This window comes from Panthera leo, chromosome F3 (assembly GCF_018350215.1).
Source record: "Panthera leo isolate Ple1 chromosome F3, P.leo_Ple1_pat1.1, whole genome shotgun sequence".
NCBI classification, from domain to species: domain Eukaryota; kingdom Metazoa; phylum Chordata; class Mammalia; order Carnivora; family Felidae; genus Panthera; species Panthera leo.
In genome coordinates, this window is record NC_056696.1 from 18,362,958 (window position 1) to 18,390,614 (window position 27,657).

The window sequence follows — 27,657 nt, forward strand, 5'->3', positions numbered from 1 at the left end:
GAAAAGAACACAAGCAAGCAATTAAAGTTACAGTGAAGAGATCCTGTTATGCCCCTGAAGAGCTACGCATACTTTATAACCAATGCGCTTCCTCATCTGCAAAGTGAGATGAGTGGGGGGTGAGCTATCTCTAGATTATCTAGAGTCCCATCCAGGTCCCAAATGTTAGGATAATCATCTTACAGGAAAGAAAATTACCAAAGGAATGGAATAAGTTGTAAAATACCAATACTCTTTTTCTCACAGTCCAAAACCTATACACTAGTTTTCTCTACCCCGATCAAAACATCATGCTTTCTGCATCAGTTCTTTTTATTTGGTTATAACCTCTGTGCATGTTCCTACCTAATCCTACAAAAACCTCTAAAACTATCTTTTTCTTTGTATTAGTTCTATCTTACCATTTGTCTTTTCACGTCATCACTCCTACATACTTCTCATCTTTAAATAAACTAGCCTGTGTTCATAGGTGTTCATTAACACCTGAAAATGGTAAAACATATATCAACCATGATCAACCAGTTATTTACATTAAAAAAAACTCTTCTTCCCTAATACTACTATAAAAAATGTTTATATTCTTGCCTACCCTAATGAAATTTAAGCAAGTGAAGGCAGTGATTTAAGACGGGTCTCTCTACACAAATACACAAAATCATTATTTACTTTAGTATTCAAACGACCTCAAAAGTTATGAGAGGCATTCTTTTTTTCTTTAATTTTTTTTAATATTTATTTTTGAGAGAGAGACAGAGTGCGTGCAGGGAAGGGGCAGAGAGAGGGAGACACAGAATCCGAAGCAGGCTCCAGGCTCTCAGCTGTCAGCACAGAGCGCGATGCAGAGCTCGAACTCATGAACCGTGAGATCATGACCTGAGCTGAAGTCAGACGCTCAACCAACTGAGTCACCCAGGTGCCCCAAAATGAGAGGCATGCTTAAGGGCAGAGAGTGGGTTTGTTAAATGACTGTGGGCAATTTACGAAAGGCCTTATCTGTCCACTAGTTTCTCCACCTATTAACATAAGGAGACTGCAGAGAGGTGTGAGATTTAAATACGAATGTTCTCAGGATAAAGCCAGAAAAATGATAAACATTCAATAAATTTTTCCCTCTATTAATACAAAATTAGTCAAACAGTCTCACACTTGAAAAAAAATACAATAAATCGCATGGAACTGTCTTCACGGTAGTCTTAAAGAAAAAAAAAACAAAACAATCTTAATCCCTCATATCCTTAACTGTTCCTACAAGGAAGACTCAATTATATAAGAAGGTCTTCAAAGCACTTACACTACAAATTAAAGACACAATCTTGTAATGGGTTTCTTCTGATGAAATATAACCAGTGATCACCGTCCTTGCACAGAGCCATGCACTGGTAAGAAAAGATCATCTGCTACTTTTAGTGTACTCCATCCAGGGCTAAACATGAGGAAACACGTATTCAAAATCTCTCTGTTCCTTTTACTAATGAAATCTAACCCCTTAGCATTTGTATAAACATTAACAAAATTATGTAGCTGCATATTTAGACGTCAACAGAACAATTTCTAGATGTTTTTTATGGTATTATAATTCAGATTTCTTTGACTGCAAGCCTGAATAATGATACTGATATATCAGTGTGTACAGTGAGATAACTATATTTGACTACACATCAAATATATATTTAAAAATCAATTTGTAGGGGTGCCTGGGTGGCTCAGTTGGTTAAGTGTCCAACTCTTGGTTTCGGCTCAGGTCATGATTTCACAGTTTCACGGGTTTAAGCCCCATGTGGGGCTCTGCGCTGGCAGCATGGAGCCTGCTTGGGATTCTCTCCCTCTCTCTGCCCCTCCCGCATTCACACTGTCTCTCTCTCTCTCAATCTCTCTCAAAAAAAAATAAACTTAAAAAATTTTCAATAAAAATAAATTTGTAAAAGATTTCAAATTATAAGCTTAAAGTGGTATTTTATTAATAATGACTGCAAAGTCTGAAATTTATTTTCTACAGATCTCATTCACTAGAAAAACTTCATTGCTACATACTGGACTGTAACAGACGAATCTGCAAAAGAAACTTCTTTAATACTTCTCTTTAAAATGTGCGTGTGTACAGGGGCACCTGGGTGGCTCAGATGGTTAAATGCCCAACTCTTGACATCAAGGTTCATGGGATCAGGCCCCACGTCGGTCCTGTGCTGACAGCATGGAGCTTGCTTGGGATTCTCTCTCCCCCCCTCTCTCTGCCTTCCCATTCTCTCTCTCAAAATAAACAAATAAATACAAATATTGGGCTCAAAAGGATTATATAAAACTCAAATTCCTAAAACCTAAAACTCTAAAAATCAAATAAATCCAATACTTTTTGTGACTTATTTGAAGGTAAAACCTTCCCTAAACAGATCTGACCTCATTTCACTCACCATGAACATTCATGCTTCAATGCTAAAATATTAATGTGCTTGATTATGTGGAACTGCCTCTTACTCCTCCATTAGTATTATGTAATAATTATATGGGGGCAGGGGGTAGGTGACAGAATACTTAATACTGAAACACTTCTGACTCCAAAGGCTTCCAAAAAAGTTTGGGGAACCTATACATCATACAGCTTGGGTTTATTTGAGAAATGTAACGTTAGCTCAGTAATAAAACTACTGGGTTCCAGAGTACACATCTATGGCCTCTGAGGAAAAAAAAAAAGAAATTCAGTTTGTTCTTCAAAGAACAGAAGTTACTGGAATATTTCAGAACTCCAAAAACATTTTCAAGGTGCCTGGGTGGCTCAGTCAGTTGAGCGTCCAACTCTTGATTTCAGCTCAGGTCATTATCCCAGGCTAGTGGGGTCCAGTCCTGCGTCAGGCTCTTGTCAAGCACGGAGCCTGCTAAGATTCTCTCTCTCTCCCCCTCCCTCTGCTCCCTTTCCCTGCTTGTGCTCTCTCTAAAATTAAAAAAACATTCCCAGGGGCACCTGGGTGGCTCAGCTGGTTAAGCGTCTGCCTTCGGCTCAGGTCATGATCTCATGGTTGTGGGTTCAAGACCCGCATCAGGTTCTCTGCTGTCAGCACAGAGCCCACTTTGGATCCTCTGTCCCCCTCTCTCTGCCCCTCCCCTGCGCGCTCTCTCTCTCTCTCTCTCTCTCTCTCTCTCTCTCTTCATAAATAAATAAATAAATACCCCAATACCCTTATTAATTGTGCCTTTTAAATTGTAGTTGATTAGGAAGTGTTGTAGTTACACAGTGCATAGGGGGACTGTATGAACCTAATGCTTATACTGCCTTTTAAAATGTCTGTAGTTCCATAATTATTCCTAAAGTTAAAAAAACAAAAGCAAAAGTGCAATTCATTTTAAAATTTTCTTGGTAAGAAGAGTTTCCTCAGGGAAAAACTTACTGTTGACAGATGTAAAAAGCAAGTATAATAGAAAATATCTGAAAGCACAGGTCTGAAATATCTGAAAGCACAGGGCTTTGCTGCCTCTGGAATTCTACTTGCTTGGTAGAATTTCAAAAACAAAAGAGCAAGCTCAAAAAAAGAAGACTGACAAGACTGATTTGCCACTAAAACTAGCGAAAGTCCCAGTGTGTTAGGCTAAGTGCTGTGTTTAACTACTTTATATTCTACTACTACTTTCCAGTGAGGGGAAATAGTTTACAATTTAGTTATAATTCACACAGGAGAAATTTTCATTGTCAGATGATACAGGTACCACAAGTCTTAAGTGTTACAAAAACCCGGTTATCTGCAATAACCTCAGAAAAGGCTTTAAAAGCAAGGAAAGCAACAATAGATTCAAAGTAGAGGATCTGGAGAGTAGGAAAAACACGCTAGGACTTGGGTAGTGGAGAGACAGTAAACAGCAGAAATGGAAAATGGTAACAGCACATAAAATTTTATGCTTATATACAGTTATCTTTATAAGTAAAACAGGGTTACCATATATTCTTTTAGTCTTCCCAGCCTCTCCCATTCCAGACCTCCCAGAATCAAGGTATATCTATAATAATCAAAGGGGTGAAAAGTTTCCTCTAGGACTAATCTGACAGGACAAAAAAGCCATCAGCAAGAGGATGCAATCACAGTATATGAATGGAATCAACCAATAATTTGCTTCCTGCCCAAACATTTAATTTTAATTTTCCTGGCTCTCCAAGTCCAGAAACTCGATTTCAGGTGGGTTTTTTGTTTCGTCTTGCTTTGACTTCAGGTGTTCTTAAGTCATTATAAAAGGATATATAACTGTACAGACTTGAGAGTAAAACAAATCTTTGCCTTATCCTCCACAAAAGATGAAATAAGCTAAGAATATAACATTTCAGTGTTGAATATTTGAGCTTTCTCTTATGAAAAAAACCCTATCTGATTTAAAGATTTATTTAAATACATATCAGTAATACAGACATATTCACTATCTACTAAACCAATATTTACATATTTTTAAAGTATGAACCCCTCACACCTGCATTTAAATCTCTGGGATCTACCTCAGACCTAATGATCAGATTTGGGGATAGGGTTCAAAACTCTACATTACAAATAAGAGTCTTGGCGGATGTTTACACACACTGAAATTTGGTGTAGCCACACCTTACATTTCAGAGTTGGAATGGACTGTTAATATCTTCATCAAGTGGTGACAAATTACAGTTTAGTAATAAGAACTCAAAGGTGTTTTTTTTAATCCTGAAAAGCCAACAAATCAAATGTAATTACTAAAGTTTTAGAGTTAAAAGCATTTTGGTTATTTTAAATCTTGGAATCGAAAAGTCTTATTTACATTATTTTAAACAGAATAATTAATGTGTCAGCACAACTTATTTTTCATCCTAAAGCTATGTAACCATCAGAGCAGAGTTCTAGGGTCTGTTTTAGTCACAACTATACCCCTAGGGACTAAAGCAGAGTTTTATGTATGTGTCATATGGCCTCCAAAACTGCCTGAGTGACTGAAGAATAAATTCTTCAAACATTCTAAATAAAGAAAGTGCACAGTTTCAGAAAAGGTCTTCATAACTTGCTACTTCTCTATTACCTATCAATTTAATGAGAAATGGCAGATGTATGAAGAGTACCCGCTACATTATTGTCAAGGAAGTTTGTTTTCTGTGTTTTGTCTTTCTTTTTGTTTTAAATCAAGTTGAAAATGCTGTAAGATTCTTTAATGTCCCTCATCTCCTAGGACTTCAATTTCAACTCCTTTGCATAGTATAGCATCAGTGTAAGGCAAGTAACTCCTCACTACTCATAACAATAAAACAATCAACTGGTTTTACTATTTATCCCACACCATATAGAAACTTCACTAAAAAACAGCCACACCATCATTTATGTTCAAAAGTGCTCAATGCAGGTACAGCAGAGATTTCTTAAAATCCACCTAACCTTCGAGATACAGACAAATGTGTGGAGAATTTCCTATATTGTTACAATTCCCCTTCTGGATAAAGGAAATAAAGGCTAAATAAAAACTGTAGGTTTATGTAGGGAAAATTTTTCAAATATATAATAGAGACAAAACTCTAAGGATCAGAGTTAGCCTTGACCATAAAAGCATTTCAATTTCTATTTTTTAAACAAGTTATCTCCCCAAGTAAAATAAAGCAATTGAACCAATGATAATTACCAAAAAGTACCAAGAACTTAAGCATCAGTATGTGAAGAAGGATCCATTAACACAGCCCTAGTCATAATCCAGCCAAAGACCTGACACGCAAGAATAAGAAATGTGGGTCCATTTTCATCTACTAAACCAAAGAGCCATCTCAAACCACCACCCACCACCACCACCTTCACATTTTTTTTAATGACTAAAGGTAAATATAATCTCTCACTGATGCAGGGGAGCTAAAGAAATTATTTTTTTTTAAGTTTATTTTGAGAGAAGGAGGAGGAGCAAGGAGGGAGAGGAGGAAAGAGGAATTCCAAGCAGGCTCCACTCCGGCAGTGCAGAGATGGCTGTGGGGCTCGAATTCACGAACTGTGAGATCATGACCTGAGCCAAAATCCAGAGTTAGATGCTTAACTGACTAAGCCATCCAGGGGCCCCCTAAAGAAAAATTTCTTAATCTAGTCCAGAGCCATTATGAAACATCATATTCCTTTAGTTTCATTAGTTTACTCGATCAAATTATAAAATATACAAATTCACCAGGTATATACAAAATATAAAACATAGAAATTCATTACCCTACATATATATTCTTAATAATAAATAATTCTACATTGATAAAGTGACCCCTTGCTTTTCCTTCCTATTATACCTACGTTTTGATTCATCTGGACCTTTGTCAAAAACGATGGAAACACAAATAAAAGGTAAGTCTCAAAAATATCTGATAAAAGAAGTTAAATGAAAGGTATAAAGGTCTTATCTCTATTTTATTTATAAACCTCCCTCTTTTATACACAGAAAATCTTAAGAAACAATTCAAATTTTAAACTTATAAATGTGTCTTTTTAAAAAAATGAATTAAACTTGTGATCAATAGGAAGTCTCTTATGGGTAAGGCATTTTAAAGATTGGAGAATCTAGGCCAGAAAAATTTTATTTACTGTAAATATTTATATTATATTTACTATTTTATCATAAGAAAGCAAAAGTCATTTGGCAAATTTAACTCCAATAACTCTCTGGATCGTATTACAGCATATCTACCCTAAGCAAACAGAGAAGCTTCAACTAATACATCATGTTCAAACAAAGTTATCTGAAGTTCTGAGAACACAGAGGTAAGAAACTAATAATTGACAATTCTGAAATACTTGCTTAAAGACAACAAACCGATTGTGAGACAATTTTTTCTACGGTAGAAATTGTAGAATTCTAGAATTTCTATGTAGAAATCATAGAATTCTAGAATTTCTACGTGAAAAAAGAAATTTGTAAAAATTTACAAGCAAAATTACTGGTAATGGTTTCAGAGAGGACTTAAAATCTAAATTTTAGATATTAGATTTTTTTGGTCTAAGAATGTTTTAATCTAAGGATCATCACCATCAGGATGCCTGGGTGGCTCAGTCAATTGAGCATCCAACTTTGGCTCAGGTCATGATCTCATGGTTTGTGAGTTCCAGCACCACAATGGGCTCACCGCTATCAGCGCGGAACCCGCTTCAAATCCTCTGTCCCCCTCTCTGTGCCCATCCCACCATGCCTGTGCTCTCTCAGAAATAAAGGATAAACAAATAAAAATCATCACTGTCACTGACAAGAAAATCTTAACAGAAACGTTTCATTTTAGTAAAGTTTGAGCTAAAAAGTTAAAAATGCCTCCTAGATTAATAATCCTCTATAAAAATGGATTACGATATATTCACTCACAATGATATTATCAGATAAAAGGACCAATCCCATTTGGCAACAGGTAAGAGAGACTGCGCTTGCCTATCATTCTCTAGTTCACTCATAATTTGACACACACAGATATGTAACAATAAGTGTAAACTATAGTTCACTGGGAACTGTGGAGACTTTCTTCCTCACAATCTAAAGCAGAATTGAAAAGGCCCTGAGAACAGCAATCTTAAGCTTAAACTAATTCTAGTAAGAGAAATTTGTAATGGATGAAGGCTTAAAACTATTTTTTTAAAAACCATAACCTATTTATCAAAGAAAGATCACACACTCATCCCCCTCCCCAAACCCACCCTAATGAAGCTTGGCTGATACCTTTGGGGGTTTTTTTGAAGATTATGTTAGTTTACTTATTAAGTATACTAAACCTCATGCTTCAATCAAAATCTCACAAACTAATGAAAATTAAATAACATCCTAGGTTAAATACATATTTATTCAAAAACATAGTTTACATCCTATTATGTATAAGTGCTCATATAAAAATAAAGAAGTATAAGAAAAACTCAATAATCACAAAATTACAACACAGCATGGGAAACAGAAAAACTAGTACACATAGCACAGAAGCAAGAATAAAGTAAACAGAAATGGGTTTTTCTGAAGTGTTTAATTCTATTTCTTCCTTCCTTTCTCCCCTGTCAGTCTTTAGGGAAATAGTATATCAAAAAAGAAAAGATAAGAGTTCACCCTTGGTTGGATTCTTGGGGAGGAAGGGTTGGAAAAGAGGAGCTATTTAAGAGAGGAACCCGAAGTTTCTAGGCAAAAGGAACAGGTATAAGCAAAGATGTTTTAACATCTTGTTTGGGGAGTTAAATTCGATTCTTAAATCACACACACACACACACAAAAAAAAAAATTATGGAAGTCCATGCAAAAGAGTTGGATCTAAACCAACTTACATGCAGTGGAAAGCCACTGAAGGATTTTAAGTAGGAAAGAAACACGACCAGATTTCTGGCAATACTCTGGAGGAGGATAGTTAGAAGACCACTACTAGACTCCATGTGATATTGAGGGTCTAAACAAAGCAGCAGAAAGAGAATACACAGGATATGAAAATTACAGCTAATCATGGTATATAAAAGATAAAATCCTGGGGGAAGTGGGGCTGGAGAACACTCTTGTATGTTTTTTATTTTTCCTTTCATTTTAACTACATTAGCTAATCATTAACTTAGAATCTATGCAGGAGATTCAATGACCCAACACATAAAGAGGTACTCATTACAGAAGAAAATAAATGAGGAGCACCTGGGTGGCTCACTCGGTTAAGCATCTGACTTCAGCTTAGGTCATGATCTCACAGTTCATGAGTTTGAGTCCCGCAACAGGCTTTGTACTGACAGCTCAGAGCCTGGAGCCTGCCTCAGATTCTGTGTCTCCTTCTCTCTCTGCTCCTCCTCCCACTCGTGCTCTATTTCTCTCTGTTTCTCAAAAATAAATAAACATTAAAAAAATTTAAAACAAAAAAGAAACAGAAGAAGAAAATAAATGAATCTACAAAATGGCTTTTAAGGCAAACCTGCTTTAAAAGAAACCAAACAGGGGCGCCTGGGTGGCTCAGTCGGTTGGGCGTCCGACTTCGGCTCAGGTCATGATCTCACGGTCCGTGGGTTCGAGCCCCGCGTCGGGCTCTGTGCTGACAGCTCAGAGCCTGGAGCCCATTTCAGATTCTGTGTCTCCCTCTCTCTCTGCCCCTCCCTGTTCATGCTCTGTGTCTCTCTGTCTCAAAAATAAATAAATGTTAAAAAAAATTAAAAAAAAAAAAGAAACCAAACACATTACAGTGAGGAGTAAAACAAAAACTGTCTGGCATTTAAATAATAAAGCTAATATGGGGTGCCTGGGTGTCTCAGTTGGTTGGGCATCCAACTTTGGCCTAGGTCATGATCTCACGGTTCCCAAGTTCAAGCCCACGTCGGGCTCCAGGCTGACAGCTCAGAGCCTGTAGCCTGCTTCAGATTGTGTGTGTGTGTGTGTCTCTCTCTCTCTCTCTGTCTCTCTGTCTCTCAAAAATAAACCAACATTAAAAAAACTTAAGTAATGCAGCTAATAATTATGGGGGAAGAAAGTTATAATAATTGGAACTACATGCTATTTCCTAAAAATAAAAAAAAATTCAAATGTTGATAGTATAACATAACATTCTTTCCATCATGTTTAATTTCCCATCTTAATCTTAAGGATCATTTCCCAAGAGTAGTTAAGGGCTACATCATTTTTCCCAAATGCCTCTTTCAAACCTTAATATTCAAATTACTTGTAAGAAAATACCAAAACACTCTTTTGAAGAAATTACTACGTTTACATCTGTTTCCCTTCTTCAACTGTTAAGCAGGTTAACTCTGCCAGAACCTCATTTGACAATAGCTTTGCATAATGCATAGGATTTTAGTAGTTCTCCAACAAAGTTTTCACAGACTTCACGAAACCCTGTATCTTTCATAAGATCTGCTAGTTTATTTTATAATACAACCACTTCTCATCTCTTCATCCACTAAAATAATCCTAATCCAAGGCACCACCTCCTCTCTTCTAGACTGTTATTTGCTTCCTAACTTTCTACCACAATTCCAATGGCAGGGTCGATACAGTCTCTCCTCCATCCTCCACATGGGTACCCCAGTAAAAATTTTAAAATCTAAATCAGTTCCTGCTCAAAACTCTCTCATGACTTTCTATCATATTTACACCTCATTCATGTGTCAGCTTAAATACTGCCTCCCCGGAGAAGCCAGACTATACAAACTGACATAGAATCCTGTTGCCACCCCATAATGTGCCTAGTTTTTCTTCCTAAGGTACTACTTATATGCTTTGTACTATTACTACATCATGTATTTGCTTGTTTGGTATCTCTCCCAATCTCACACAGACACCTACCGAAAGGTAAACTCCAATAAAGGGCAGGGAGTCTGTCAACCATACTCCCAACAGCTAGAACAGTGCCCAGCGTATTGGAGGCATTCAATAAAGAGAGCCCATTAAATGAATGTAATACTATATTGTCACATGTTAATAAAACCCATCTGTAAGAAACTGAATAATAAAGACATGGACACAATAAAAAGAAACGCTACTATTAAACAAGAGAGGACAATGGGAATTGTCAATTTATTAGTGAATATTTTGTGAGATGACAATTTTTGCTTACCTGCATACACTCACGTAATATTCCACTGACAAAGATCCCATATATTTCAGAAAGTGAACATTAAACTTAATGATAACAATATCCCACAGAATGAGTCATTCCCAAGTGTTTTAAAGAAAATAAAATATAAAGGAAAAAAAGTTGAATAACACAGCTAAAGTGACTCCAGAATCAACTTGAACTCACAAGGATTCTCCACAAATGGTTAATGAGGAAAATATCAAATATCCCAGGAACCTTCATTCATTAGAACATTCCTTGTGCCCCTTTCCCCTGCCTATCATACCAAATCAGATATAGAGTTTTCCTGAACTGACAGAGGTTTTGAAGGGTAGTGTAATTTCTCATACTGGCACTGAACAGCCTGATAACCCACGTGTTCTCCTGTAACTATCTGTCTGAAAAGCTTCCACTGGACCATTATCCTAAGTGGACTGGCAAGTTAAAAACATGTAAATTGCTCTTCCTTTGAACAATTCAAGCAAAAAAGTTCAAGTTCAAATTTCAGGTAGTACATATTTCATCCACTAGAACTTTAGAGCTAGAAGGAACCAGTGACATTTACTATATTTCACAAATACGGTCAGTCATTACTGCTACTCTATAACCTAGGGAAACCATCACAAGCAAAACCAATACAATCCCTGGTCTCATACAGCATATAGAAGAAAAGACAAATTAACAATAGAGTGTTATGAAGAAAATACCAGGGAGATCTAAATAACAGATTTAATGCCCTCATTTTCAATCTGGGGAAAGTGATGTGCCCAAGAAAATTCAACAGGTCAGGGGAAAAGCCCAAGGTTTTACTTTATAACTTTTTCCCTAATATTACCTACCATTTCAATTATAGATTTTTAAGGTCATCTGATTTTAATTTACAAGATGTTTAAAGCTACTATTATTTCAAGAAATTCACCAAACTTTTAATCCAACAGTGAATTCATAATATTACTTTATTCTACTAACTATTCATGGCATGAAAATTCAAAGCATTAAAGAAACAGATGGGCCATCTGAATCTCATTTCTACATCGTGACCAAAAGTAATTTCTCAGGGGTTTTGTACATTACACAGAAAAGGCTTCCAAGGACTACTACCATATGTGCATTTTGCAACATAAATCCTAAGTAATTACAAGTTTGAAGCTTTGTACCTGTGTGATGGAGAAGGAGCTTCAAATTGAGGCACTGTGCTATCCTCACTGACAGGAGAGTACAAGCCGCTCATTTCCTGAAAGCACAATTATCTGAGTTATAGGAGACACTCCAAACAGAAGAAGTGTAAATCAAAATGAGATATATCATATTCCTTTCCAATCCCAGGTTTTATTAGTCCATTTTGTCTGAACATCCAAATTTCTCAAAGCTTCCTCTCCTCAGAGTACAAAAGTAAGAATATTTAAAAAGTTAAGAGATAGCCTTTCTATGGTACACATTCTTAAAGAACTAGAAAGTCTTTAATAAATATTGTTCATGCCGAATTAAGTCACCAAATGTAGAAATGGTCAAATGTAAATATTTCAGATGAGATGTACAGTATACGATGTGAACAGTGAACAAGCTAATCATTAATCCAAGTGAGAATCTACTGATTAATATTAAGATACACATGATAGTATGGTAACTGGATCATTAGGTTCAGCTCTCTAAGTAGAGAAAAATAGGATGTGCCTACTTTAAAAATATCCCTGCAAATATTAAGAAAAGTAACTGTCCTCTTGACTCAAATATTAGCTTTTTGAAATAATGACTTAAATTGTAACTCATTAACTCAGAGGAAGAAGACTCCTAATTAACTATTATTGCATAAGTTATGTACCTCTAACTCATACCAACAACCAGGCCTTTTATTATGTGCTCTTTTGATTAATGGAAAAGCAGCAAATTTCAAAATGCCACTAAAGATACATAATCTGACAGAACTACTTCTGTATAATCCAAACTCAGTTCAATCATGCAGCCAAGCAAGGGACATAAATATAGGAGTAACAAGTTAGGAATGTCACGTGGGATACCGAATTTCCACAAAATATTAAACTCAAGATCATTTCACATGTTCTACATATCAGCAAAAGAAAATTACAACACATGTGAACAATTTAAAACATACACTAAATGTAAATGTAGCTGCAGAAAATAACGTCACATAATAGCCTATGACCCTCCAAAAGGTCCTCCGATGGATTTCCATAAGTAAACTGTATTATACTATAAATGCCTAACTATTGTCCCTGTGTTCTCCTAACTCTTTGTAAATTAACCTTAGCACGGTAGATACATAAAGAATTATTTACTTAATAAAAGAAGAAAATTGTGACATCATTTTAATAATAACCGAGGGTTTTGTGGGAGTTAATTTAAGTTACTATGATAGCATACCAAGAAAATTATTTTTTTCAATCTACCCAAGAATAATTATGGCAATAAAACAGTGAAAACAAATTTAGAACACATTTTATCATAAAGTGTTCAGAATGCTTCTTCTATAAAAATGCACTCTGAATTAAAACTAAAGTAACATCTGTTACTTTCGATACAATGAAAACAAATCCCATAAATTCAAGGCAGTAATTTAAAGGAAAAGGGACAATTTCATGAAACTGAAAATTGCTAGAGATGTGAGAAATTCTTGATCTCTTACTTCCACTCTTTTAATATCCTCTTCCAAAACACTCAGCTCCTTCTGGATCTGTTCCAGTTGCTGCAGACAAAAGAGAGAGGGGGAAAAAAAGCCTAAACCAAACCACACTGGCATCACCATGATCATAAAATAACTTCACATTTGGAAAATAATTCCTAGAAAACTGAGCACTAATAGGGATTGCAGGGATGAAAAATTGCAGACAAAAAGAGCTGAAAGTTCCATGTTAAAAAGTAAATGTAGAGACTTAATAATTAAGAAAACACAATTCTGTACTTCTTTAATGCAACACGGATTGACTTTATACAGACTTTATTAAGATACAAATGAACAAAAATGACAATGTGACTTAATAAAAATATAAAACGTCCAAATACTTTCCAATTACCTCATTTGTTAGTAGTTAATGTCAACATGTCTGTTGTTAACCCCATTTTAAAAATAGAAATTAGTTTCATAGAGGTTAAATCCCACCACCCAAAAGCAATCACAAGTTAGCATCTTAACATTTCCTTCCCTCTTAAGCATGTTTTTTAATTTTTAAAGTATTTTTTATCTTCTTTTTTAAGTTTATTTGTTGGGGGGGGGGGGGCAGAGACAGAGGGATAGAGAGAGAATCCCAAGCAGGCTCCACACTGTCGGTGCAGAGCCTGATGCAAGCCTGAACTCACAAACCATGAGATCATGATCTGAGCCAAACTTGGACTCTTAACCAACTGAGACACCTAGGTGTCCCTCAAGCATTTTTTTTAAAACATGTTTACAATATTTAATCTTTGATATCTTACCCACTGCATCATAACCTTTTCCCATGCCATTAAAATGCAAACATTTTAACTGCTAAATCACATTCAACAATATATTTAACCATTCTCATCTTACTAGAGATTTATGCTATTTGCCTGAGTGATTCTGGAACATGAGCCTGCATTTCAACTTTTATTAAAAGATTATTAGGGGGGCCTGGGTGGTTCATTGGGTTGAGCATCTGACTTTGGCTCAGGTCATGATCTCACAGTCTATGAGTCTGAGCCCCACATCGGGCTCACTGCTGCCAGCACAGAGCCCACTTCAGATCCCCTGTTCCCCTCTCTCTGCCCTTCCATTTCTTGCTCTCTCTCTCAAATAAATAAATAAATAAATAAATAAATAAATAAATACTTTTTTTAAAAAAAGGAAAGATTTTTTTTAAAAAAATATTATTAAAATGAAGTTAATCAAAAAACAAAATAGTTAGGAAGGCTTCATTATGTTAAACTGCTTTCCAGAAACACTACACAAATTTATATTTCTACCACCAGTATATATAAGCGACTATCTTAATCTAAACCAAATAAACAGAACCAATTTTTAAAATGTAAAATAACAAAAATGAATACTTCTACTTATCACAAGATGTGAAACAGGTTCTACTGCACATTAGGAAAATGAAAAGCACAGAAAAGCTAAATGACTTGTCCGAGATCACTCAGAACGTAAGTGGCAGAACTGGTGTTCAAATCACAGCAGCTCTCTTGCTCCAGAATTCATGCTGTTAAACCATTAAGCTATACTATTTCTTGAAAACAGTACCTCATTATTTAACCTTTTATTTCTTTAATGACTGGTAAGGGTAAGCAGACTTTCAAGGTTTTATTAACATTAGTACCTTCTCTTCTGTGGCAATACATACATAATGGGTAATATAATTGATAACTTACTGCTAATAAACACTGAGAAGAACAGGATTTAGAAAACTATAGCCCTTGCCCTCATGGAACTCAGTCCAGGGGAGAAATAAACAAGTAAGCCAACAGTTGAAATAGCGTAGGAAACATGATGATGATGGTATGCACACAGAATGTAAGAGAAGGTTGCTCCTAACATAGATGGAAAACGGGAACAGGGGAGAGGCAACTGGGTAAGTGAAATTAGATCTGAAATCAAATGAAAGGCTGAACCTTGAAGGACTAACAATTCTGTTAGGGAAAGCAGGGAGGAAAGAGAAAGATCTAAAAGCTATGATAAAGGAGAATAATAAATCTGAAGCTATGATAACGAATAAAATCACCCAATGTCAACCAGTTTGGTCAGCAGAGATGAGGAAAAAACGACATGGTAGGGAGAACAGCAATATTTAAGAGATGGGCAAAGGACGATGGACCAGCCCTGCACGAACTACCATGAAATGCAAAGCGGCAGCCACACAACCCGAACACAAGACAGCATACTACCACAGAAACCATGGAGGAGTGGGGGGTGAGTGTAAAAAAATAATTAGCGTTTGTCAAAAGCTTTCAACTCTTCTATCCACCGTAATAAATTTTTCTCCACCCTAAAATTTTTCACTCAATACTCCCACCTTAACTGAAACCTTGCTCTCCCCCCAAAGACAAAGTCTATCTTGGAATTCTTTCAAATAAACGCTGATCAACTGATAAATACTCACACGCCCCATGCTTCACAGGGGACTTACCACTTCTACTGCATATCATGCCCATTTCCAATAATCAGTCTTCTACTCCAAACCACTCTGGTCTGGTTCAATCTAAGCAGCCAAATCACTCTAGGGATCTTAGCCTTCTATAAACAACCCAGTCACTTCCTGTCATCACTGACGCCTCTTGTCTTTTGCCTTTTGGTTCATGCATATTTTCAACTCCAGTAATTTTAAGCTCTGATTCGACAAAGCATCCCATGGTCATCAATTAACCTTTATCATTAATTACCCTGAAATGTTCCACTCTTCAAATCTTTATTTAAACAAATGCTAGGGGTCTTTAGTATGAGCGCTTTAAAAATTAAATTTAGGGTTACCTGAGTGGCTTAGTCAGTTAAGCGTCTGACTTCAGCTCAAGTCAGATCTCACGGTTCGTTACTATGACTCCCACATTGGGCTCTGTGCTGACAGCTCAGAGCCTGGATCCTGCTTCAGATTCTGTGTCTCCCCCTCTCTCTGTCCCTGCCCTTTTAGTACTCTCTCTCTCTTTCTCTCTCTCTCTGTCTCTCTCTCTCTCTCAAAAATAAATAAGCATTTTAAAAAAAGTTACATTTAGGGGCGCCTGGGCGGCTCAGCCAGTTAAGCGTCCGACTTCAGCTCAGGTCATGATCTCGCGGTCCGTGAGTTCGAGCCCCGCGTCGGGCTCTGTGCTGACCACTCAGAGCCTGGAGCCTGTTTCGGATTCTGTGTCTCCCTCTCTCTCTGACCCTCCCCCATTCATGCTCTGTCTCTCTCTGTCTCAAAAATAAATAAACGTTAAAAAAAAATTTTTTTTTTAAGTTACATTTAAAAGAAAGATGAGGGGCGCCTGGGTGGCTCAGTCACTTAAGTGTCCGACTTTGGCTCAGGTCATGATGTCACGGTTTGTGAGTTCGAGCCCCACATCAGGCTCTGTGCTGACAGCTCAGGAGTCCGGAGCCTGCTTCAGATTCTGTGTCTCCCTCTCTCTCTGCTCGTCCCTCACACTCTGTCTCTTTCTAAGCAAAATAAAGATTTTTATATATATGAAAAATGAAAGTAAACATCTACAATATCAACATCCAAAGATAGCCAACATCACTGGTAGGATACATAACATACAATAACTAAGATCAAATTAATAATTTTCATTCCACTTTTGAACTTGAAACACCAGAAAAAAATTCCAATATCTCCTGAAATCCCAAATTATTAAACTCAATAATTTATTATTATTAAACTCTGAAGATAATGTCCCATCCTTTTAGTATCCCAAAAAGCTCTGGCTGGATAACATACATATTATTATATATGGATGATGCTATATATGAGGTGAACTACACAAAACTGCCAGTGTTCAACAATTTTTACTTCCAAAACCAGTAATTTCATATGGTTCAACTTAAAAAAACTATCACACTAGAATAAATATCCTGAGTATATATCATTTGTTCTCCCTGGAAAATGGGAGAATTTTTGTTTTAAGATTTCAATTATACTCTACTTTTTTTTTGAAGACAGAATAAGTTCACAGACAATCAAAAACCTGGGAATATAAAAATAAAAATATTATAAAATCTAAAAATAAAACTAAGGTACAAGTGCTGCCCTAATATATACATGTAGAACATAAAACAAAATGATGTAACCTACCTATGTGAAAAAGCCTGAAAAAGTATCAAGACAAAAAAAATTTTCAAGATTGGAGAAATGGAAATCACTTAGCACATATTAACTGCGACATTTACATTTAATGATGAGATTCTGAAGGGGTTCAGTTAAGTTACTGGGGTACTACGATACTGTGATTTATAATAAGAAATTCATAATTGGTCTTATTCGGCTCCTGGACACAGCTCCTAAAATGCTTGATGGTAAGTGTCCTTCTGTGTGCTTAATGACATGACTGGTGGCTGGCGCTCCTGTAGAGCCTCCAGATGAGGGCTGGTTGCCAAGGGAACCAAGTATATAATTAGGTTGGGACTTTCAGCCCACTACACCATGCCCAGGTAAGGGAGAAGGACTGGAGATTGAGTTTAGTCACACCTTTGCAATGAAGCCTCCAAAAAATCCGCTAACAGAAGGTGTTTGAAGGGCTTCTGGTTTGGTGAACACGTGGAGATGCTGAGAGGGGGTCACACCTGGAGAGTGTATGAAAGCTCTGGGCCCCTTCCCATCTACCTTGTTCTGCACATCTCTTGTATCTGGCTGCTCCTGAGTTGTATCCTTTTATAATGAAGTGGTAACCTAGCAAGTAACTGTTTTCCTTAGTTCTGCAAGTTATCAAACCCAAGGAGGAGGTCATAGGAACCTCCAATTTATAGTCAATCAGAAGAACAGGTGACAAGGTGAACTGCAATTTGCATCTGAAGTGGCATCTCAGTCTTGTGGGACTGAGCCATTAACCTGTGGAATCTGAGGCTAACTCCAGGTAGACAGTGACAGAATCGAATTGCACTGGAGGACACCCAGTTGGGTGTCCACAGAGAACTGAAGAACTGCTTATGTAAGAATCACTCACATATATGGTAGCCAGAAGTATGAGAGCAGAGTGATAAGGGAAGCAAGTATTTTCCCATCAGGCAACAATGCAAGACACTACAGTAATAGAAAAGAGAAGAAAGACACAGGACAACAATTCTAAGGAAATAGAAAAGAGAATTAATCTAAATTCACCCTTCAAACATGTTTTGTAACTGGGAGCAGCAGGATCTAGAATAAAAGTATAAATCAGAGTTGAAGAATGTTTTGGTGATATGGAGAAAGTCCACAAAGATAAACTACCATTACCTGGATGAAAACTGATCACAAATTGGGAATGATATCCAAAATCAACCCTGGATTGTATCATCATGAGTTTAGGGATTACTAAAAATAATAATAAATACATATGATGGAGAAATGCTTGAAGCTCAGTCTTAAACCTGTATTAAGGCACTTTCAACACAGCATGATGTACCAAAACCCAAAGAAAATTTAAAGAAACATTTAAATTTAATAAGTGAAGGTTAAAAAAAAAAAAAGTGAAGTTTCAGAATCCCTTAAGACTAAAATGTAAAAGAATTCAAAAATAAAGAGCCCCCTTTTACAGACATTTGCTTTGCGGCTTATAGATGTCATTTGTACTGAGTTACTGACCTACACATGATTTGATAAAAATATGCTAAAGTGTTAAACTTAATGTTTAAACTTTGTTTTTTAAAAGATAATATAATTAGAATAAATTGTAGCTGCCAAGACTATTTCAAACATCTGACATTTTCAAATCTGAAAAAAAGAATACTGGAACACTTTCAGGAAAAAGAAAATGGGTGAAAAACGAGAATAGCAAATTTTCATGTACTATATATAAAAACTATAATGAGATACCAGTGTATACCTATTAGAGCATCAAATCCAGAACAATGACAACATCAAATGCTGACAAGAATATACAGCAATAGGAGCTCTCATTTATTCCTGGTGGGAAAGAAGAATGGCACAACCACTTTGGAAGACAGTTCGGCAATTTCTTTAAAAAGTAAACATAATCTTAGCATGATTCAGTAATCATGCTCCTTGGTATCTACCCAAAGGAGTTGAAAACTTATGTCCACACAAAACCATATTTATAGCAGCTTCCTTCATAACTGCTAACACTTGGAAGGAACCAAGATGTCTTTCAATAGGCAAAGTGTAAACATTATCACATTCAGACAACAGAATGTTATTCAGCATGAAGAAATGGGCTTTCTGGGTTGTAAGGGTGGCTCAGTCGGTTAAGCGTCTGACTTTGGCTCAGGTCATGATCTCACAGTTCATGAGTTCAAGCCCCACACTAAGCTCTGCACTGGTGGTGCAGGGCCTGCTTGGGATTCTCTCTCCCTTTCTCTCTCTGCCCCTTCCCCATTTGTGCACTCTCTCTCTCTGAAAATAAATTTAAAAATAAACTTTAAAGAAGAAATGGGCTTTCAAACCATGAAAAGACATGGAGGAAATTTAAACACATATTACTAAGTAAAAAAAGCCAATGTGAAAGGCTACATAGTGTTTAATTCCAACTCAATGACATTCTGGAAAAGGCAAAACTGAGGAAACACTAAAAAATCAGCGATTGCCATGGGTTGGAGATAAGGAATGGGATGAACAGATGGAGCACAGAGGAATTTAAGGGCAATGAAAATACTCTGTATGATACTATAATGATGGATACATGTCATTACACATTTCTCCAAACCCACAGAACGTACATAACCAAGAGTGAACCCCAAAGTAAACAACAGACTTTGGGTGATTATAACATGTCAGGTTCATGAATTTTAACAAAGGTACCCTCTGGTGAGGGATATTAATGGGGGAAGCCTTTGCACATGTGAGGGCAGGGGGTATATGGAAAATCTCTGTACCTTCTCACTTTTGCTGTGAACCTAAAACTTCTGTAAAGAAACAAAGTCTTTAAAAATATATGGAAGACGTGGTTACACTTATTCTAAGAGTTATTACCAAAAACAAAGCAAATTTAGCCATATGAAGTACAAACTAAAGTTATACCACCACCCCATAAATATACACATACTTAATACACAAATCCTATAACAGCAGGCAGGCTTAATTATAAGCCTTCATTCAGCCCCCTGATTGTAATTTTTTTTTTTTAAGTTGAGAAGAAAGCATAGAACAAGCAAGACAAAAAAAAAAAAAAAAAAAAAAAAAAAGAGAGAGAGAGAGAGAGAAAGAAAGAAAAAAGGAAAGAGAAGAAAAAAGAAACTAGACCACAGGTGACATATGGAGATGGCTTACTTAAAAGCAAATGTAGGGGTGCCTAAGTGGCTCAGTCAACTAAGCATGTGACTCTTGATTTCGGCTAAACTCATGATCTCAAGATCCTGAGCTCAAGCATTGCCCTCCTCCCCCCAGCACCCCACCTTGAGGCTCCAGGCCCAGCCTGGAGCCTAATTAAGATATTCTTCCTCTCTCTCTCTCTCTCTCTCTCTCTCTCTCTCTCAAAACAATTTAAAAATTAAAATGTTTTTAAAAAAACAAATGTAAATAGATATCAACACCAGTACTGTGTGATAAGTTACAAATATAAGGTAATATCTACAGCAACCCTTAAAAAATGTATACAAAGAAATGTACTCAAAACCATTATGAATAAATAAAAATAAAATTCTAAGAAGCATTCAGATAACCCTTAAGAAGAAAACATAAAAAAACAGGGGCACCTAGGTGGCTCATTTGGTTAAGCGTCCAACTTCAGCTCAGGTCATGACCTCATGGTTCATGAGTTTGAACCCCGCATCAGGTTCTGTGCTGACAGCTCAGAGCCTGGAGCCTGCTTCTGATTCTGTGTCTCCCTCTCACTCTGCCCCTCCCCTGCTCACACTCTGTCTCTCTCTCAAAATTAAATAAACATTAAAAAAAATAAAAGAAAAACAACAATAACAAAAACCGAGGTGCCTGGGTGGCTAAGTCAGTTAAGCGTTAGACTCTTGATTTCAGCTCAGGTCTTGATCTCAAAGTTCGTGAGTTTGAGCCCCGCATCTGGCTTGCTACTGTCACTGCAGAACCCACTTTGGATCCTCTCCAGCCCCTCCTTAGCTCTCTCCCAATATATATATATACATATATATATCTATCTCCCATATATATATATACATATATATATGTGTATATATATATATGTATGTATTTAAAAAATAATAATATAAAAAAATGAAATAACAAAAACCAACACACAAAGGAAACATAAAACAAAGAATAAAATGGTAGGCTTAAGCCGTAACATTTCCATTAAATGTAAATGGTCTAAATATACTAGGACTGATTCCGGAGGAGTGGATAAAAAAAACTCTTGCTATCTTTAAGAAACTCACCTCAAATATAATTATTCAGTAATTCATGTAACAAGGAAACAAAGACTCAGTAAAGATGCAGAAATGTTTTGCTACACATTTAACAAATTTTACATTGCAGCATGCAATTGCAGAAAAAACAGTCTTTTTCAAAGACAAATCTTTCAAAACTTAACCAACAGGTAAGAGTGCAGATATCATATTTAATATCTGGAGGACATTAAACACCAACTATTTACTGATAAAACACCATCTATTTACTGATAAAAATAAATAGGAATAAAACACCAACTATTTACTGATAAGAATGTAATTAAAACAGCAATCAGTAACAAAAAGGCAACAAGAAAACTCCAATGTCCAAGTAATAATTTCACTTCTTTTTTTAATGTTTGTTTATTTCTTTTAAGAGAGAGAGAGAATCCCAAGCAGGCTCTGTGCTGTCAGCGCAAAATCTGACACGGGGCGTGATCTCACAAACCCTGAGTTCGTGATATGAGCAGAAATCAAGAGTAAGATGCTTAACCTACTGAGCTGCCCAGGAGCCCCCTAATAAATTTACTTCTAAATAACCCATAGGCCTAAGAAAAACTGTAATGAAAATTAGAAATTCTCTTGAACTAAGGAATAAATAAAATACCATACCGAAATCATCAGATGCAACCAAGGAAAAATTATGGCCTTAAATCCCTATATTAGAAAAAACAGTATGCATAATATGTACATCCAAGTTAAGAAATTAGAAAAGGGATAATAAAATAAAACCAAAAAAGTAGAACAGTAGAAATTATAAAGTGCATAAGTTAGTCAAATGGAAACCAAAAATAAAAAGAGAACAGAAACAAAGCCAATAGTTGGTTCTTTTAGACAGACAGACTCATAAAACTGGCAAGAGTGAATCAAGAAAAAAAAAAGGAAAAGGGAAAGCAGCAGTAAGCAAAGTCAGGAATGAAAGTTATTACTAAACACTCTGGGAGGCGTTCAAAACTTAATATTAAGACCAACCTTACACCAATCCATTTGAAAATTTAGATGAAACAAACAACTAGAAAAAGCATAACATGTCATAGGTGATATTTAAAACAAAAACTGAACAATCGTAACTGTTGCATAACAGTTATTCTGTTATTCTGTAAGAGAATAAGCATAACTGCATAAGCACGTTGTGTTGCAGTAACTAATCAACAGTTTAAAACTTTCTGCAAACAACAAATCCAGAGAGTTTCTTCAGTAAAATCATTAAGCATTCAACAAAAATATCCTCCCTAGACTACACAAACTCTTCCAGAAAACAGAAGGAGGGTACATTCCCAAACTCATTTGATAAAATAACAAACTTTATAGCAAAGCTGGACAAGATCAGCATAAGAAAAAACTTATAGGACAATCTCACTAATGAAAATAGATGTAAAATCCTAAACAAAGTATCAGCAAACCAAACAATACAGAAGAGGATATACATCATGGCCAAGTTTGGTTTACACTAGGAATGCAAGTAGGGCAAACAACCATCCTGGGGGGGGGGGGGGGGGGGGGGGGGGGGGCGGTGCCGGTTCCTAGAATGTAGAATGTTCAGTGATAAAACTAGAACATGCCTGGGCAAATCAGGATGGATGATCACCCTAGCTGCAAAGCTAATTGACCCTTTTATGTTAAACCAATTTAATTATTCACATTCATAGAATGAAAAAAAGTATCATCTCAGATGCACAAAAATTTTGGAGAATACTCCATCCCCACTAATGATTAAAGGGAAAAAAAAAAGTCCTCTTAGGAAACTGGGAATAGAAATTTACTTCCTTGAACAATAAAAAGTACCTACAAAAAAACCTACAGAAAACATCATACCTAATGGTGACACGTCGAAAGCTTTCACTTTGAGATCAGCACCAAGACTAGGATGCCCCGCTATCACCACTTCTATTCATCATTGTACCGGATGTCCTAGCCAGCAGAGTAAGACAAGAGAAATAAATAAAAGATATAAGGATCATAAAGAAAGAAACTAAACTGTTAATACTTGCAGATGACGATGTGTATACAGAAGACATAAAAGAATCTACAAATAAATTATTAGAATTAATAAGAATTTAACAAGGTTGCTGGATAAAAAAATTACCTATAAAAATCAACTATATTTTTATGCACCAGCAACAAACAGCAAGAAACTGAAATTGAAGACACAGACATTGTTTATAATAGTATAAAAAAAAAAAAATTACTGAAGAGCTAATAAATCTAAAACAAAGGTGTGTAAGAATTCCCTAAAAAATATCCAAATTGTGAAGGACATTCTTAAGGACCTAATTATATACAGAGAAATCCTTCATTCATGGGTCAAAAGCCTCAATATTGTATATGGATATACTCTCCCAAATTGATCTACGGAGTCAAAGTAATCCCAGTTTAAAAAAAAAAAAATCACAGCAGGTTTACCATGTAAATGTACCAGCTGGTTTTAAATTTTATATAGAAAGGGGTGCCTGGGTGGCTCACTCAGTTGAGCGTCCGACTTCGGCTCAGGTCATGACTTCACGGTTCGTGGGTTCAAGCCCCGCGTCCAGCTCTGTGCTGCCAGCTCAGAGCCTGGAGCCTGCTTCAGATTCTGTGCCTGGAGACACAGCATCTGCCCCTCTCTCTGCCCCTCCCCCACTCACGCTCTGTCTCTAAAAAATAAAAAGTTAAAAACATAAATAAAATAAAATTTATATAGAAATAACAAGAGCCATAGATAGCTGAGAATTTCCTAAAGAACAGTAATTTAAAGTTCTAGTATTTACCACAACATAGTTCTGCAAAAAGATAGACAAATAGACCAGTGAAGCAGAAAAGAGAGCTTAGAAATGGACCCTCACATACATGGACACATTATGCATGACAAAGGTCGTGCTTGAGAGCAATAGGAAAAAGATGGACTTAATTAAGGATGCTTGGACAAATGGGTATCCATATGAAAAGTTGCCTATCCTTCACATTATACATGATAATCAATTCCCAAGTAGATTATAATCTGAATGTCAAAAATAAATAAATAAAGCTTCAAGTACTTAATATGGCAAAATGTCCTCATGACTGCAGGTGGGAAATTCTGTATCTAACTCAAAAGGTAGGGAAGACCAATAACTCTAACTCTATTAAAAACAGGGGCACCTGGGAGGTTCAGTTGGTTAGGCACCTGATTCCTGGACTCTTGATTCTGGCTCAGGCCTCAATCTCATGGTTCCTGGGATCAAGCCCCAAGCGGGGCTCTATGTACTGAGAGTGTAGAGCCTACTTGGCATTCTCTCTCTCCCTCTCTCTTTCCCCTCCCCTGCTGGTGCTCGAGCTCTCTCTCTCAAATAATAAACTTAAAAAAAAAAAAATAGAAACTTCTGTTAGTCAAATGACATCATTAAGGTAATGAAATAAGCAGCCCAATTAGATGGGAGAAAATATCTACTAAAGATAGAGATAGAGAGTTCAAAGAATTTTTATCTAGAATATATAAACAACAAACCATTAACAAAATTAACTAAATAGAAAAGATGCAAAAAACTTTAAACAAGTACTTTACACATACACAAAAAACCCAATCAGCCAATAAAAAACATAGTTTAACTGGTGCTCAACCTCATTAGTCATTAGAAAAATGCAAATTAAAACTACAAAGAGATAGCAATACATATTCCCCAGATTAGCTAAACTGAAAAAAGTCTATTGTGATACCAATAGACTTTTGGCAAGAATACAGTGCAGTAATAACACACATGAAACACCTGTAGGAAGAGTAACTAATACAACTACTTAAGAAAAGTTTGTTATCTACTAAGTTTGAAGATATATTTTGTCCTATGACTCATCAGCTCCACTCCTACATACATACCAAACAGATATACATGCATATATATGCCTGGGTACATACATAAGATAGTAGCATTGTCTGTGAATAGCCCAAAACCAAAAACAACTCCAAAGCCCATCAACCACAATGGTTGAATGCGGTATATTCAAATAATAAAATACTATGCAACAAAACTAATCTACTATAGCCATATACAATATGGACGAACCTTAAAATTGAGTCTCAGACAAGAACAGAAATAAACAATACATGCTGAAGTAAATCTTTTGAAGTTCAAAAAAAGAGAGACTCATAAATACTTAGGCATCAAAATAATAAAGAAAAACAGGGAGGTGATTAATTATCAGAATACTGACCCACTTAATGGACAAGGGAAAAAGCAACAATCTGGAAAGGTTAGGCAGGAACCTTGGGAGTCCCAGCAATAACCTGACTGTTTAATCAGGACAGTGGTTACATGGATGGTCATTCTATAAATCTTTAAACTGTAAATTTGTTTATGGATGTTTTTATTTCATATAAAAACAATATAAAATTAATTCACTGGAACTCCAAACAAAACCAAAAAGAAACCCAAGACTTACTTATCAAAACTGTCTACTCCTGAGACCAATATTACATATGTTAACTAACTTGAATCTGAATTAAAAAGAAAAAAAAAAAAAAAAAGCTACGGCAACTGAGTGGCTCAGTTGGTTAAGCATCTGACTTGATTTCGGATCAGGTCATGATCTCAGAGTTCATGGGATCGAGCCCCACACTGGGTTCTGTGCTGACAGTGCAGAGCCTGCTTGGGATTCTCCCTCCCCCTCTCTCTCTCTGCCCTTCCCCAGCCTGTGCTTGCTCACTTGCTAGCTCACTCTCTCAAAATAAATAAACATTTAAAAAAAAAAAAGAATGAAAAAAAAAAAGCTGTCCTATTTCAGTAAATTAAACAGGTACCACAAATGTCCAGAAACACATTTTGAATTTTTTTTAAATATTTTTAATGTTTATTTTTGAGAGAGAGAGCAAGAGAGAGAGAGAGAAAGGCAAAGAGAGAGAGAGAGAGGGAGAGAGGGAGAGAGAAAGCGAGCCTGTGTGTGTGAGCAGGGGAGGAGCAGAGAGAAAAGGGTACAGAGGATACACAGCAGACTCTGCCCTGACAGCAGGGAGTCCACTGCAGGGCTCAAACCCATGAACCATGAGATCATGACCTGAGCTGAAGTCAGATGCTTAACCGACTGAGCCACCCAGGTGCCCCCAAAAGTTAAAACTAAGTCAAATGAAATATAAGGCAATCATTTAAATGCTGGTACAAATTTGACTTTTACCTTAAACCCAGGGCCCTTTTGTTCCATCTGACCATGAAGAAAGAATAACATGTTCATTTAAATATATTTACTTATTGGGGCACCTGGGTGGCTCAGTTGTTCAGCATCCAACTTCTGACTTCAGCTCAGGTCATGATCTCACAGTTTGTGAGAGTGAGCCCCACCTCGGGTCTTTGCTGACAGAGCAGACCCTGCTTGGGATTCTCTCTCTCTCTCTCTCTCTCTCTCTGCCCCTCCCCCTCACTCACATGCATTCACACTCCTCTCTCTCTAAAAATAAATAAAAACTTTAAATATTTATACTTATCAAATGCTGTGGTAGGCAGAATCTAAGCCTCCAAAGATTCCCACTTAGTATTCACACCCTTGTGTTAATTACCTCTCCTGCTGTAGGTTGGACCTAACGATTTGCTTCTAATGACCAGAAGATAGTACATATGCTGGAATGTAACTTCCAAATTGGAGTGACTGCTGTCTTCAAAACGTTCTTTCCTTCTCACTTGCTCCCTCTGAGAGAAGCCAGCAGCCATGTAGTAAGCAACCAATGGAGAAGTCCATTTGCCATGGTATCGGTATCCCTTTCCAACAGCCAATGGGTGAGCCTGGAAGGATTCCTATCCCAGGCGAACTCTGAGGTAACTGCTACCCTGGCCAACATCTCGACAGTAGCTTGCTAGAAACCCTGAGCCAAGGCACTCAGCTACATTGCACCACGATTCCTGACCCAAGATATTAAATGTTTAATGTTTCAAGCCATTAAATTTGATGGTAACTTGTTACACAGCAATAGGTAACAAATGCAAACGCCTACTATGTGTCCTCTTAATATCTGAAAAAGAGTCAGTAGGGAAAATTAACTCAAAAACGAAAAATTAAATGTAGGATTCTAATAGCCCTAAAATACTAGCAAGATGTGATATTGAAGCAAATAAGTATGTTAAATCTGAAAAGCAGATTTAACTTCTTAGATTGGTATATATAAATATCTAAACCAACATGCATCATGACCCCAATAAAAGTTAAGTATAAGATCACAAAGTTAATTTTCAAAGTCTGAATGTTAATCTTAGGAAAATAAATTCAAAAGTAG

The 27,657-nt window shown here is 36.5% G+C and overlaps 1 protein-coding gene across 8 annotated transcripts in view; it reads right to left on the reverse strand.

The window, feature by feature from the left end:
- The window catches only part of COP1 (COP1 E3 ubiquitin ligase), a 261,318-nt gene that overhangs the window by 171,401 nt on the left and 62,260 nt on the right, over positions 1-27,657 (reverse strand). For 6 of the 8 annotated variants that reach the window (XR_006199155.1, XM_042926463.1, XM_042926461.1 and 3 more), the window contains 2 exons: positions 13,143-13,202; positions 11,656-11,732 (listed from right to left, as the gene is read on the reverse strand). Coding sequence is in view for 7 of the 8 variants with exons in the window: in XM_042926463.1 (XP_042782397.1) it covers positions 11,656-11,732; positions 13,143-13,202 (137 nt within the window). In the remaining variant the exon portion in view is untranslated. The remainder of the gene's footprint in view (positions 1-11,655; positions 11,733-13,142; positions 13,203-27,657) is intronic. The other 2 variants (XM_042926464.1, XM_042926462.1) reach the window with 1 other exon arrangement.